The following is a 13254-nucleotide window of genomic DNA, read 5'->3' on the forward strand; positions in this document are numbered from 1 at the left end:
CCATATTTCAATAAAATGCAATTGGACGGACTACGGATGGATAAGCATATCTTATCTGAAACTGTAGAATTTTAATACGGCAGCTTCCCCATATTTTTGTTGAAGCCACAGGTTGCAGCAGGAAAACGGTTAGTGCCTGCCAAAAGATAGTTTGAACAATCAAATGCTGGTTAAGTAAGAATACATGATCCATATTCACATTCTGCTATTTAACAACATTATCCATGGACATTCAGGATCTATCAATTCAATTCGAACTATCAATCTGCAAAAACTATTTTAGGGAGGTAATGCAGCATGTTTAAGCAAACATTATTTTTAGGCAGGTTACGCATACAGTGAAATTTGAGAAACAAGTTAACCACGTACTTGATACAAAACTATAGTGTTAACAATAAACTAGGGAATAAAATTTTCTGAGCATGAACGTGAAGAAAGAAATCAAATTGCTCTCAGTATAAGATATTAAGTGTAAGAAATAACTTATAAGTAGCAGCTGCAGGAAGAATAGCTGGAAGCAAAGCACTGACATAACAAGGATCATTCGCAAGAAGCTAAACTTAAACTTGTTAACCAAATATATCATCCGGGTTCTATTTTCATGTTTAAGGACCATTTCTTCATTTTTAAATTACTGTTGTTTTCTTTGTTATCTTTTCTGTCCAGCAAAGTATAACGACCCATGCGTCAATGCTCCCTCTGAGATGAAGGTTCATCACATTCCCAGCACTCAAGCAATACACAAAATCATTTAACTGTTTTACGGCCCAAAATGATACTGCAATAATGCTAACATATCAACTTAAATACTAGCTTCCAGTTCATCACAAAGTCACAAGATATGTCTATAATACATGAGGAAAATATAAATATAAAATAAATCAACTTCAATATCAAAATCTAGGACAAGAAATGCAATGTCCAAAGCCGAAATGATGCTTGAGTATGATGTGGTTGGACCAGGTCATTTGAGTCTTGCCATGCGATCACGACCTATGTCAGAATATTATAGATGTAAATCCAATATAAGAAAAAAGACACTCGTGCAATAACAACTTTACTAAATCTTGAAGTCTAATTGTATGGCAAACCTTCCTACAAACCTAAGAGCCTAAGTTTCACATAAAAAAACAAGTCATTCATCTCAACATCTGCCTAAGTGTTGATGTCTTTCTAGTAACCCATCGACATTACATTGATTAGGCATTGTTTAGCCTCTATGAATTAGCAAAGCCTAAAGTCTCATTGCAACAGAATTCATCTGAATGTTTGCCAAAGTGGTTGAGACCTTATAGAAAACGCCCTGAATTGAGTTATTTAGCCTCCATCACATGCAGGAGCCTTGATTCACCTCATGATCCTAAAAACTAATTTTCCATAACACTTATGTCAACAATCTTAATGCACACCAAACCTACCCATAGTGCTTTCCTCATGAAAATGACCAGCACTACCCTCTTGGATACCAACTTCAATGTTCCAGTTAAGTCTTCTTAGCCTGTTGGTCTGCTGCCATCTCTGCCTTGCAAAGTCCAGCCACTAGCCCACCAGACTCCATTCAAACACAATCAGTGCTTGTCAACTCCTCTACCAACCAGCCCCATAATTTCAAGAAACGCCACGTGTATGCATTCTCATGCGCACACGTCACGCACACACATTTGCAGTAGTGCCAGCCAACCTTGCATGGCAGCTGTCCTCGAAAAACAAATATGAAGTACTTTTGCTCAGTGTGTGCAAGTGGTGAACTTGTATTTGAAGACAAAATAGACAAAGAGAGTTCACATTTGAAAATTAGCTGTATAGTATTTAGCAAGTGATGCCTGTGTATAGTAAATTGAGAAGTATCCATTCAGTATCTGTTAAATACTTTAAGATCGGGAATCTTTATACGAATGCACATACATATTGTAAAGTCAGTTCGATATAGACTTGCTATTTTTTGTTAATTTGAGTCAAATTTGAGCCCAGTGTGGAAAACAACAGTGTTGTTGGTATATGGTTGTTAATACTACTTGAGTTTATGCAATTTCACACAATCTTCCAGAACACACTAGTATTGCTGAATGCCTGAGATAGGTATAAAATTTTGAACTGAAATCCTAAAATGATGTTTTGGTTATTGTGGCGTTTTTGCCGGCTTGAATTTGGAGCAGAAAGCTTCTGGGGGTTAAATAGGAAGTTCCACGTGTACTTAGATCCCTAGACATAGTAAAGATTCTAATTGTGGTGGAGTATACAAGAGCATTTTATTTCTTGCTAACATGTTGACTAGCCCAACATCTTCATGACGTCAAGTCAGGACCTAGATAACCCAGTTGGTATGCTTACGTTCAAACCAAAACTCCTTTTTATCATATATCATTTAACGCATTACAAGTACTATACTTTGTCATATGCCGTGTCAGCAAAGGAATCCAGTGACATGCTTGGAATTGAGCTATGGTCTTAAATAGTTATGCTTAGATCAACTCCAACCACCTCCTCTTCCCCCCAATGCAGTAGTAGTCTTTCCCCTAAATAGACCAGTCCAATAAATAATTAAGAGGACAAGAACTTCCTCAAGAGTAGCAACTGCTAACCATCTATCCTCCCTGACTTTGCACAATACAAACTTCACAACTTCCAATGTCAATGCACTAACCATAAACAGATTTCGTACAGGATCTAAAGTCACACAAATAAATCATCAAACTGAAATAGATTTCTAGGTCAATAACAAAGTGAGCAATATGCCAAAACAAACTACAATCAAGAATAACAGAGGTGAAAACTTACATGAACCACATCACACTCTCTTCATAACTTGATTGTCAAGACAACCAAATGCTAAAGAACTTAAAAAGCACGACGCATCGTCCGCTTTGGCTTCTTCACAAAACTTAACCTAAGCTTTCTAAGACTTCTTCGCTTCCTTGCCATCTTCTCAGGCAGCGTCTCCCTTTTCTTCTCCTTCTTCACACCAGTAGGCTTCTTCTTTGCAAATCTAGGATCCACCTTATATGCCTTGGGCTCAACAGGTAGTCCATTGCTCTCAGCTTCCTTGTAAAGTGCATTTGCCTTATCTAGACGTCCATGAGCACACAACTTTCCCATCAGCAAGTCATATGTCTTAATGCCCGGTTCACAGCCATCTTCCTTCATCTTTGTGAAAACACTCATAGCATGATCAATTCTTTCAATCCCACATAAAATTTTCAAAAATTCATAATAAGCCTTCTTATCTAGTGCATCCCCATACCCTGCAGATTTCATCATATCAATCATCTCATCACCTTCCCCTACCCGTGCAGCCTGATACAAACTCTTAATTAGGACAAGATATGTAGTTTCATTGGGGTAACACCCCCATTCCCTAATCCTAGAGAACAGTTTCATTGCATCTTCAGTTTTCCTAATCTTGCATAAATTAGAAATCAACACATTAAATGTCTCCACATCACGTGGAACACCATTTCTTTCCATCTCAATTAACACATTTTCTGCCTCTGCTTGAAGCCTAAACGGATCCTTCTCTCTACAAAGTCGACAAACACAGTCCAAAATCGCATTGTATGCATATGTACTTATCTCAAAACCTCCTCTGTACATTTCATCCACCAATCTTTTAACTTCTTCTAATTTCCCATCCACACACCATGCCTTGATCAAGGCATCGCATATAAACTCATCTGGAAAGAACTCATTAGCCAGACTCTTAACCATTTTTTCAGCATAACTGGCATATCCACGCTCACAAAGACCCGAAACAATCAGCTTCAAAGCATCCATATTCCTCGGAAACCCATAATCTTTTTCCATACTCTCAAACAATGCTACAACTTGAGTTGGCCTACCAGCCCTAACCAACCTATCAACCAGAGCCTCAAGACTTTTAACCCCAGTTACTCCGCGTCCATCCACAAGAACTTCATGGGTAGCCTTAAAATCCTTCCTTCGCCCAAAATAATCAGCAAAGTAGGAGTAAACCTCATCGCTTGGCTGAAACCCGGGCCTTGACTTGGCCCATTTAAGGAAATCAAGGGCCATACGGCCCGCATCAGGAGAAATATTGAGCGTCTCTTGGAGGAGTTCAGGGCTGATAGTGATATGAGAGAAAGAAAGATCGAGCCTTTTAGGAAGAGGGATGGGTTCTGCATCTGGGTTTTTTAGAAGCTCATTAGAAAGACCTTCTGCTATGGATTTCTCCTCTCCTACTTTTCCAGAGCTTTCATTAGTAAACCTTCCGGAGGGATTACCTGTCTGCGAAGAGAAAAGCCTGATAGACAAGCCCTGATAGTGGGTGCTGGGGAAAGCGTAAGACGAAAAAGGTTCTTGACGGCGGAGGGACGGCGGCGGCGGGGAAGGCGGCCGACACGCAGAGAGGTGGTTCTGAGAATTGGGTAATGGGGAGAAGCAGCGAAGGAGGAGGAGTTTACGCAAGTGCAATGGAGATAGCAGGATGGTGGGCTTACGCATTTTGAGTGCGTGAACAGTGTCCTCAGTGTGTGTCTGAGAGGGAGAAGGAGAAGAGGGTTTTGGGGTTTGGGACTTTGGGTCGCAGTTTCAGTCTCACCAATAAGAGCAGTGCTAAGGTACGACGGGTTGCAGGGAATTCAAGTAAAGATCTCAAGTCCGACCGTCAGATTATTTGAATACACCCAGAAGAGAAAAGACATGTATTCATTTTATAGTCAAAACAGAGAAGGGCTTTTACGTCTTTTCATGCAGTAAATGTAGTGAATATAGCCTGTAGGAGGACTGAGATTTGGATGATGATGTACTGGTTCACAGATAAGTGAGAAGCCAACGGTTTCTTTTTCTTGCGGACACGTGGCGGAAAGCCCTGCTTCGCCGGAAAAGTCTCAACGCCCGCGGCCCAGAACGGAGTTCTGCTGAAAGGTGAATTCTTGACTTCAAGATAGTGTTGACGGTGCTTTGTTGCAATCCCATGCATTTGGGTAGTTGGTTTCTTGGCGTTGTTTGTTACAGCCATGGACTTCAAATATACTGTGTTGGCTTAAGCTTGCTTGATTTTTGTTGTTGTATCAAATTCTAGGATAATTTGAAAGAAACAGACATAACTGTCCGGAGTAATGATGTTGAATAATGGGACTAATGAGCCTGTTTGGTTTAAATAAGAGCCTCATATTGTCAAGGAGGCAGAGGGCTGAGTTCAGAGTAGCTTCTTTGTTTGTATTTGTTCTTCCACCGTCTGAAAAATAGCCAAAAATTTAAGAATGTTTGCCTATATTTAAAAACATAGGGTTTGATGTAATTTAACTTATATTTATTTGTCTCACATTAGTACAGAAACACGAAACCAGACATATTAATACACGTCTATCTTTCTGTATCTACCAAAAACAGAGAAAAATACGTTAGAAATGGAGCTGAACAATATTGCTCTTTTGGTCCGGCATTCCCTTGTTTTTGGGTCCTCTACGGTATAAGTTCATAACTGATAGGCTTAAGACGAACCAAGTTATGAAAAGGAGTTTCTTTATCTAGTCTTGATAAGAGCTTGCACATCATGTTTGTTAAAACCTTCAGTAAGCTACTTCAAGCTCATTTTTAAAATGTAGTTAAGGGTTAGAGCTGAACTTGGTTGAGTTTGTTTGCTTAAGTAAGCAACCACCCATGCTTGAGTGCTTCACATTGTTCGATCTTGTGGTAAACTTTGTTATTATTTAGCATCCCATGCTTGAGCATATCACATTGTCCGATCTTGTGGTAAACTTTTTGTTTATTTAGCATGTTTCAAAATCTTATGAACATGCTTTAACAAGTTAGAAAAAGATGAATATAAAGTACAGAATGCACAGTTCAAAGGTATTACGTCTGAAATTAGAGATCAATAGACTAAAACTTTAGGGGCGAGAAGTAGAAGGTAAAAACCTTACATGTGATTTGAGTACGACCAAACTTGAGCGTGGGAATCCTTGCTAATGATTCAGAGGATTGAGTGAAGAGGTTCAAAATTATGCTGTCCACTGGCTGTTAGTTTCAATGTTATATAGCTTTTCTTAGAGCTTAAAGGAAGAAACATTTAAGCGTTTCTCTGATATTTTTTGCTTTTTAATCATCCCGGGTTCTTGGAATAACGTAAACTACTCCACCAAATGGAATATGATCAATCCAGGAGAACAATAAGTTTAAGCATGCACATGGAGAATCTTTTGGAGGGACTAACTACATCAAACCATATGATCCAATGGCTTGATTATGTTTTTGTCAGTTGCACTTCATTCTGAGCATTAAATCATATCTTTAATACTACAGGAATATTAAACATATGAGACAAATAACTCCGAAAAAATCGTTTTCTTGACTAAATAAATGAGGAAGCTATTCAAGTTGGACCCGAGAATTAGCAATTTTAAACTATCCCTTCCATATCATGATTGTATGTCTGATGTAGTTTGATACCCTGACCAGATTAGCTTCTCTTCTCAATTTGAAGCAGATATGTTGTCTTTGCTTACATCACCATCGATCAATCGCACATGGTTGCCAAATGCTTCCACTCAGGTTTTCTTCTTTGCTCTGTCTCTGGAATATCACAATCTATGGAAAGTTTCTCCATTCTTATACTCTTAAATCTGAAACTATGCATCAGCTAGGTCTGTATAGATATGGTCAATTTCGAAGAAATATTCCCTTCATTGTGAGGTCCGAGAATGTGTCAACTTCTTCTTGCGAAGGTACTTTTGTTCTAACTTTTAATAAGATGAATGTGGGACCTGGATGAATTTAACTCAGCACCTCAGTCAAACAAACTATGCCATGTAAACTTCTTAGTAACATCATCTTATGAATTTGGGTGTTTACACATGTATGTGGGCCTGTAACCAATTCAAATTGGAGCTAAGACGCCCAGTTTTCGTTTCTGATATCTCTCTAATGAGCTCTTATAATTGATCAAAAATTTAAATCAGGAACCAAGTCCAATATATGTCAACAAAAGCCGTAATTCAACTATACTAGAAGTTCCTTTCTTGAGCTTTTCACTTTCATCAGAGGAACAAATCCTTAAGCAGGTCGTATTGAAACAAAGCGAAACTATCAGTGAACTATTCAATTGTCCCCTTCATTCATATTAAATGGTCCGTCAAAGCTTCCAAAGCATAAAACTTTTACTACATCCCCTCGATAACTAAAAAGAGATATATTACTCCTACAAAGTAATGTTAGGGATAATGGATGAGGTAAGAATTTAGAAATCTTCTTCTTTTTTTTTTTTTTTTTCTATGTTAATCTTTGTGTAATCACTTGATTCAATCTGAACTATCCCCTGGAAAATTCTAAACTAATTAATCTGGCTGCATGAGTGCACCAAGCTGAGCCCATATTCCAGTGCCTCCCACCAGTAAATGCCTGGGTAAGCTGATTTTTTTGTCATCTCTTTACATCACCAGACATGAACTTGTCCATCTGCAAATTAGGTAAGCGGTGGAGGAACCCAATAGATCTGGTATGTCAACATCTCATTAACATCAACAACACTCTATGTCAAGTATTTGCTTCAAAAATATACCTCAAGATCCACTAACTCCCGACTGTAGGTGCGATCCCAAGTAGCAAACACGAATCTTTTAGTTTGGCTTGGACTGAGCAATTGCATATACAAGAGTCTTTGGCTAAACTTATTTGAAACATCAGATTAGGTCCTACATCTCATAACATGTCTTAAAAAATTGAAAAATGTTTTTATTTTAAAAATAAGCTTTTAATTTGTTTGGATAAATAAGAGATTGTGTTTGGAATAATAAGCTCCTTATAATAATGATGAGATGATCATCAAACTATCAGAACTTAATACCATATGGATAAATATTTCTGCTTGCGGAAAAAATATTAATTATGTGAAGGATAAAAGTGAAATTTCAACAAAATAGTGAGAGCATTTTTTTCTCTTGGATCTGAAAATTAAAGAGCTTATAAGATCTTATAAAAGAGATGAGTTGACCTTACTTTTCTTTAAAAGCTTATAAGATCCTAAACATCTTCGTTTGGGATCCCATGAACTCTAGAAAAAAGATTTACCAAATAGGTTTGTAGAGCTTATAAGCATTCAAATGCATATAACATGTTTTGAAAAACTTGTAAAAATCCTCTAAACGTGCTCGGTAGAAATCACAATGAGGAAAGGATATTGTTTGTTACCTTATCATTTGGTTAGTATTGTTCAGATGGAAATTTCATGTAGCACTGAATTTCTTTATTAACGATACATCACTTGAAAGACTTAATGCTGCAAGTGCGTGGCTTCTTTTGTGTTCGTCGGTCAATGTGAACATTATGTTTTTGGTTCAAACAGTTATATGCATGCAAGAGAGTATGACATCCACATTTATTCTATAGGAGCCAACCTTTGGCTTGTTTTCCATTTTTACACAGTTGTGTTGACATACTTTTTTTTCTTTATAACAGATAGACCTGGACGCCGGCAACTCCTTGCCATGGGGACAACACTTGCCCCATGGTTATTCTTTTCACAGCAAACTCCGACAACGTGTATGTTATTTTTTTAGGAAACTCATGATATTCTTCAACTTCTAAGATTTTTAAATTTCTTATCCATACAGTGTGAAAGTATACAATTAGTCTTCTTTTATATCCTGTTCTTTTGTCCCTCCGTTCTTTTTGCTGTCATTCTTGTTAGAAATAGAATCACAGAGTCCATGCAAAAGTTGTTATTTTGTTATTTATTGAGTCATTTATTCCATAGTAGCTTTCACCTCTCCTTTTCTCTCTATTATCTATATTTTTATTTTCATCACCCTCCTCATTAACGTAATTTAACCCGTGTTTTTATGTAGAGTAGGATCTGGAGCAGTTGCTATGACCATTATTCCTGTTTAGGGCACTTAAAGCACACCTTTTAGTTGTTTGTCCTTTGATTCCTGGGTTAATTAATGTCATATGCTAAGAGTATACCGTTGATATGGCTCAGTTGCTGCAGAAACAAAGAAGGGATTTCTGTCAGTCACAGATAAGAAGGATGGGTACACTTTTGTGTATCCCTTTGGGTGGCAGGTCCGCCTCATAATTTTCTTCTTACTTGTGCCCATTTTCCACATTTAGATAAGCTAGTTTAGTTTTCACCTCGCCCACATTTTTTATCATCAGTTATCAAGCAATTTTACCTTCCCTTTTACAGTTTTGACTCATTGTATTATCTTTATCGGTGGTCCAGGAGGTGGTCGTTGAAGGGCAAGACAAAGTCTTCAAAGATGTTATCGAACCTCTGGAAAGTGTCAGCGTAAACATGATCCCCACAGGCAAACAGGATATTCGTGATTTTGGACCCCCGCAGGAGGTTAGCAAACTATTTTTCAGGATGAATGTCATCAGTAATAAATATTTATGGCTCTGTATTCCTTTATAAATAATTATCTTATGATATGGAATCCTTTTTTACCTATCTAGTTATAAGTGGATATTTGTACGTGGACATATGATGTTTTTTATTAGTCATAATTGGCTTCTGCCTGTATTCAAATTCAGTGTTTTTTGTTCAAACCTGGTTCTAGGTTGCGGAAACCTTGATCAAAAAGGTCTTGGCTTCTCCATCTCAAAAGACAAAGTTGATTGAGGCAACAGAGGTAAGGGCCTTTTGTCCTTTTTGGTCTTTTATTGCTGCCCTTTTACCAGTAATATCTGTGAGTTTGAGCATAAGCAGCACAGATTTGAGCTACAATCTTACCTTGTAATAAAGCAAAAGTTCATTATCTTTCACTGAAGACATTCTATTATCTTGTCACTGGTAGTTACTCTATTGTGTTCGGCTCATTGCATATTACTGCTTTCAGCTACTGTGCGTGTTTGTTTTCCTATCTCCACTTTCGTTTCCTCATGCTCATGCCTGAACATCTGATCAAAATTATTCAGAGTTCTTCTTGCTTTTGCTGTTATTTCATGTGCTTCGGTTTCCATTACTGCTTTAAGCTTCTTTTATATTGTTTCTTGCTTGCCGTCTCATTTTGTTTGGTAATCTTGGAAGTGACTTCGTTATAGTGTTATTAGGCCAAGTCCTATATTCTTGGAACTATTTTTTCTCAATTTCACAATTCACTGTTAAGACTTTTAACCTTCAAATTTTTTCCATGTTTACAATATTTGCAATTTGCAGCATAAATACTATCATTTTAAGCGTCTTATGTTCCATAAAATTATAAAAGTTTTGTTCCTTTAGACGATAGCTGATTTAAAATTTTTAAGTGACGTTTGCTACCAACCACTGATCTCCTTATACCATGTAATTGAGAGATCATTCTTGCCGTTAGCTCACGATGGATGCTCATAGTATGCGAATAAAACAAGAACATAGAGTAAATAATTTCTGTTGGTTATGACCAAATTACAGTGGTTCTCCTGTAGTCGAAGATCAACGTACAAAAATGCTATTCTTTTTAAATGCAAATGCTAAAGCATTTTATATAAAGAAATGCCTACAATATCTTGCATCCTAAGTCGATCAAACATCAAATTTTTCTCAGCGCCTTCTCCTAGTTCTCTTAAGTTGTCATTGTTGACGGACATTAGAATAATGCTTCAATGGTTTGATGAATATGGATCTAATGGAAGAATTTTGTCCGGTCATGTTATAGCATGATGTGGAAGGGAAAGCGTATTACACAATTGAGTTCATAGCGCAAGCTCCAAACTACACTCGTCATGCTCTTAGTGCCGTCTGTATTGGCAATGGTATGAAAATTTACTTCCGTTTCAGTAATATTGTGTGTGCTTGAAGTACTCATTTCCTACTCGTTTCCAACGAAAGAATCTCTTTCTACTATTTTAAAGTTAGGAATTAGATATTAAAGAATGTCTTATTTCCTGAGGTTGCATTTGGAACAATGGATTTGGATTTGGTTAAGGTTTTCAATGCATGGATTTCAAATCCGCATATTTGAAATCTCTTATTTGGATTTATAAGTAATTTGTGTAAGGATTTCAAACTCATTTGACTAACCAGCATTTCAAATCCCTTATATGCATTCAGAAGACTGTGTAATAACAACTCAACTCCCTTACACACTGAGTAATCATCTTGCAGGAAAATTCTACACATTGACAACAGGAGCAAACGAGAGGAGATGGGAGAAGATGAAAGATAGACTGAAAACTGTGGTGGATTCGTTCCAGATTTTCAACGTCTGATCGTGCAGTTCTGTCTTGTTCTTCACCATAATCATCTTCATGGCAGCAACACTTCCATGGTAAATTATCTAACACTTGAGAGGATATTCCATCTGTGTAGATACGAGCAATTTTCTCTGAACGACTTGAGTTTCTGCCGTCGTATGATGTACACATGCTTTTGTTTTACGATTTGTTCAAAGATACGTGAGCTTTAATTTTCTGTTCAGTTTACGCTGCAAGATTCCTTTATAATCTGTAAGCTTTTTATGTTTGGATCGTAGGTCTTCTGTTTATGCATTTGATCTTTCGTTGAGAATCGAGAAGGGTAGAGCTAAATAGTGTACCAAACTATTCACAATCGATATTGAGGTTGATTAAAGCTTTTTAACAAAAAAGAGTCGTGAATGGCATACACGACTTTATAAGAAAATTTAAAACATAAAAATAAAAAATTGCCATCCACGACTTACATTAAAATTATTAATAAGTTTAAAACTACTTTATTTTTATTAGTTTTTTTTATTTCTTTAAATAAATAAACTGAAGTTAATTTATTGAATAAAAATAATATTTTATTTATTAGTAATTGGTTTAACTTATATAAATTGGTTCTTTGTATTGTTCAAATTACAATTTTAAATTTTTTATACACTTTTCCAAATGTTTCCGTCAAATTTGATATATTGTTACACTTTTACATTTATATCAAAGTAATATCGTGTTTAATTTGTTACGCTTTTTCTTTTACTTTATTTGTTTCTAATTAATATTTTTCTCCTTCATATGATCATTATTTCAGTATCATTTCCCCTGAGTTCTATTTATGTGTGTATATATTATGTAATGGGTTTATTTATTTGTGATGTAACAAATATATATTTATATACTAATTGTTGTTGCGTGCGGTTCTCGTGATCAACAAAAATTATAATGTGAGATAAAAAATTATTAAAAAAATAATAGGCGGTGAGGTGATGAAAAAGAAATAAATATCTTAGAAAAAAGAAATGTAGGGTAACGTAAGAAAGAAAGAAAAATTATAATTGTGGATTTATTAAAAATATAGAAACTTGTGAGAAAAAATTAATTGTAATAGAATTAATAAAATTGTGAAAGTTTGTGAGAGCAAAAAATGAAGAACGTGAGAAAAAAATAAAGTAGTGAGTCGAGAGAAAAAATATATATAATTTTAAAATAATTAAAAAATATTAAAATTACTACTATGGGCACTTTTTTTAAAGAATAAAATGAATTAAAGGGTAAAATATGACAACAAAAAATTGGTACGATTAATGAATTTTTTTTTTATATAATAGTATAGATATTAGGTACATCATTAATAAGAAATAAAAAAATTCTTATATTTCAATAGTAAGTTAAGTATTCTGCAATAAAGTTCTACAATTTCCCCTACAAATCTTTCTCATAGAAATTTAATTTTGTTTAATGCAACAAAAACTTACCTAAGTACTCCTAATTTTTTCTAATTTTTCTCTCATTATTATTATTTACTCAAAATCTAACAAAAAGAAAATTATCTTATATTTTTTGCATTACGTTATAAATTTAACTTGTAATAGTAATTAAATTAAATTAAATTTTTGGTAAAATATAATTCGAATTACTAGTCCTTATCATATCCGATTGCTAAATGATTTAAGTTTTGGACTATATTTTAATTGTAATTAATAACTTTTTGAAGGTATTTTAGTTTATTCTCTTTTTTCGTTCTTTTTCTTTTTTTTTTTTCTTTCTCAATTTGCCAAAACGAAATGGAGCAAAATTCTATTCATATTTTTGCTATGTTTCCTAGATGTGCACTTTTTGTATTTCTTTAAGGAAATATTTGAAAGAAAGCAAAAAATGCATTTTTTTTTGTTTAAATACATTTTTGGATCCATAACTTAACTCATTTGACGTTTTCGTCTTTCAACTTTATAGAATATTATTTTAGTCTTGCTTTTCTTTCATTTTCGCAATTTTAGTCCTTTTTTTACTCTGAGCTCACATTTTTCACTGAAAGATACATGTATATCACACGTGACCTTTTAAAATTGGGACTACTACCAATTTGCTCGTTTTTGCGAGTAATTTTATTCTTTAACGTTTAAGGTAGCATTTTGGTCA

General features: G+C 35.3%; 2 protein-coding genes across 2 annotated transcripts; one reads left to right on the forward strand and one right to left on the reverse strand.

Annotated features, from left to right (window-relative positions):
- On the reverse strand, positions 2839-3801 carry LOC105158047 (pentatricopeptide repeat-containing protein PNM1, mitochondrial). The gene has a single exon (XM_020692497.1). The coding sequence runs from the start codon at positions 3799-3801 to the stop codon at positions 2839-2841; it is 963 nt and encodes a 320-aa protein (XP_020548156.1).
- Positions 3913-11407, forward strand: LOC105158046 (psbP-like protein 1, chloroplastic). The gene is made up of 12 exons (XM_011074662.2): positions 3913-3957; positions 4296-4382; positions 4476-4599; positions 4783-4881; positions 6446-6510; positions 6599-6683; positions 8413-8496; positions 8936-9018; positions 9179-9301; positions 9516-9587; positions 10593-10689; positions 11042-11407. Exons 1-12 carry the CDS (start codon positions 3913-3915, stop codon positions 11143-11145), a joined length of 1068 nt encoding a protein of 355 aa, XP_011072964.2. The 3' UTR covers positions 11146-11407.

The sequence above is a fragment of the Sesamum indicum genome, linkage group LG3, assembly GCF_000512975.1.
Source record: "Sesamum indicum cultivar Zhongzhi No. 13 linkage group LG3, S_indicum_v1.0, whole genome shotgun sequence".
NCBI classification, from domain to species: domain Eukaryota; kingdom Viridiplantae; phylum Streptophyta; class Magnoliopsida; order Lamiales; family Pedaliaceae; genus Sesamum; species Sesamum indicum.

What these genes read in the sequence shown, in the direction of transcription:
- LOC105158047 (XM_020692497.1), bottom strand. Translation starts at nt 3,801, where the DNA reads ATGGAAAAAGATTATGGGTTTCCGAGGAATATGGATGCTTTGAAGCTG.
- LOC105158046 (XM_011074662.2), top strand. Translation starts at nt 3,913, where the DNA reads ATGGGTAGCCTTAAAATCCTTCCTTCGCCCAAAATAATCAGCAAA. An exon ending in GAGGTGGTTCTGAGAATTGG is followed by an intron (nt 4,383 to 4,475) that starts GTAATGGGGAGA and finishes GTGCGTGAACAG; the next exon opens with TGTCCTCAGTGTGTGTCTGA. An exon ending in TGTATCCCTTTGGGTGGCAG is followed by an intron (nt 9,019 to 9,178) that starts GTCCGCCTCATA and finishes TCGGTGGTCCAG; the next exon opens with GAGGTGGTCGTTGAAGGGCA.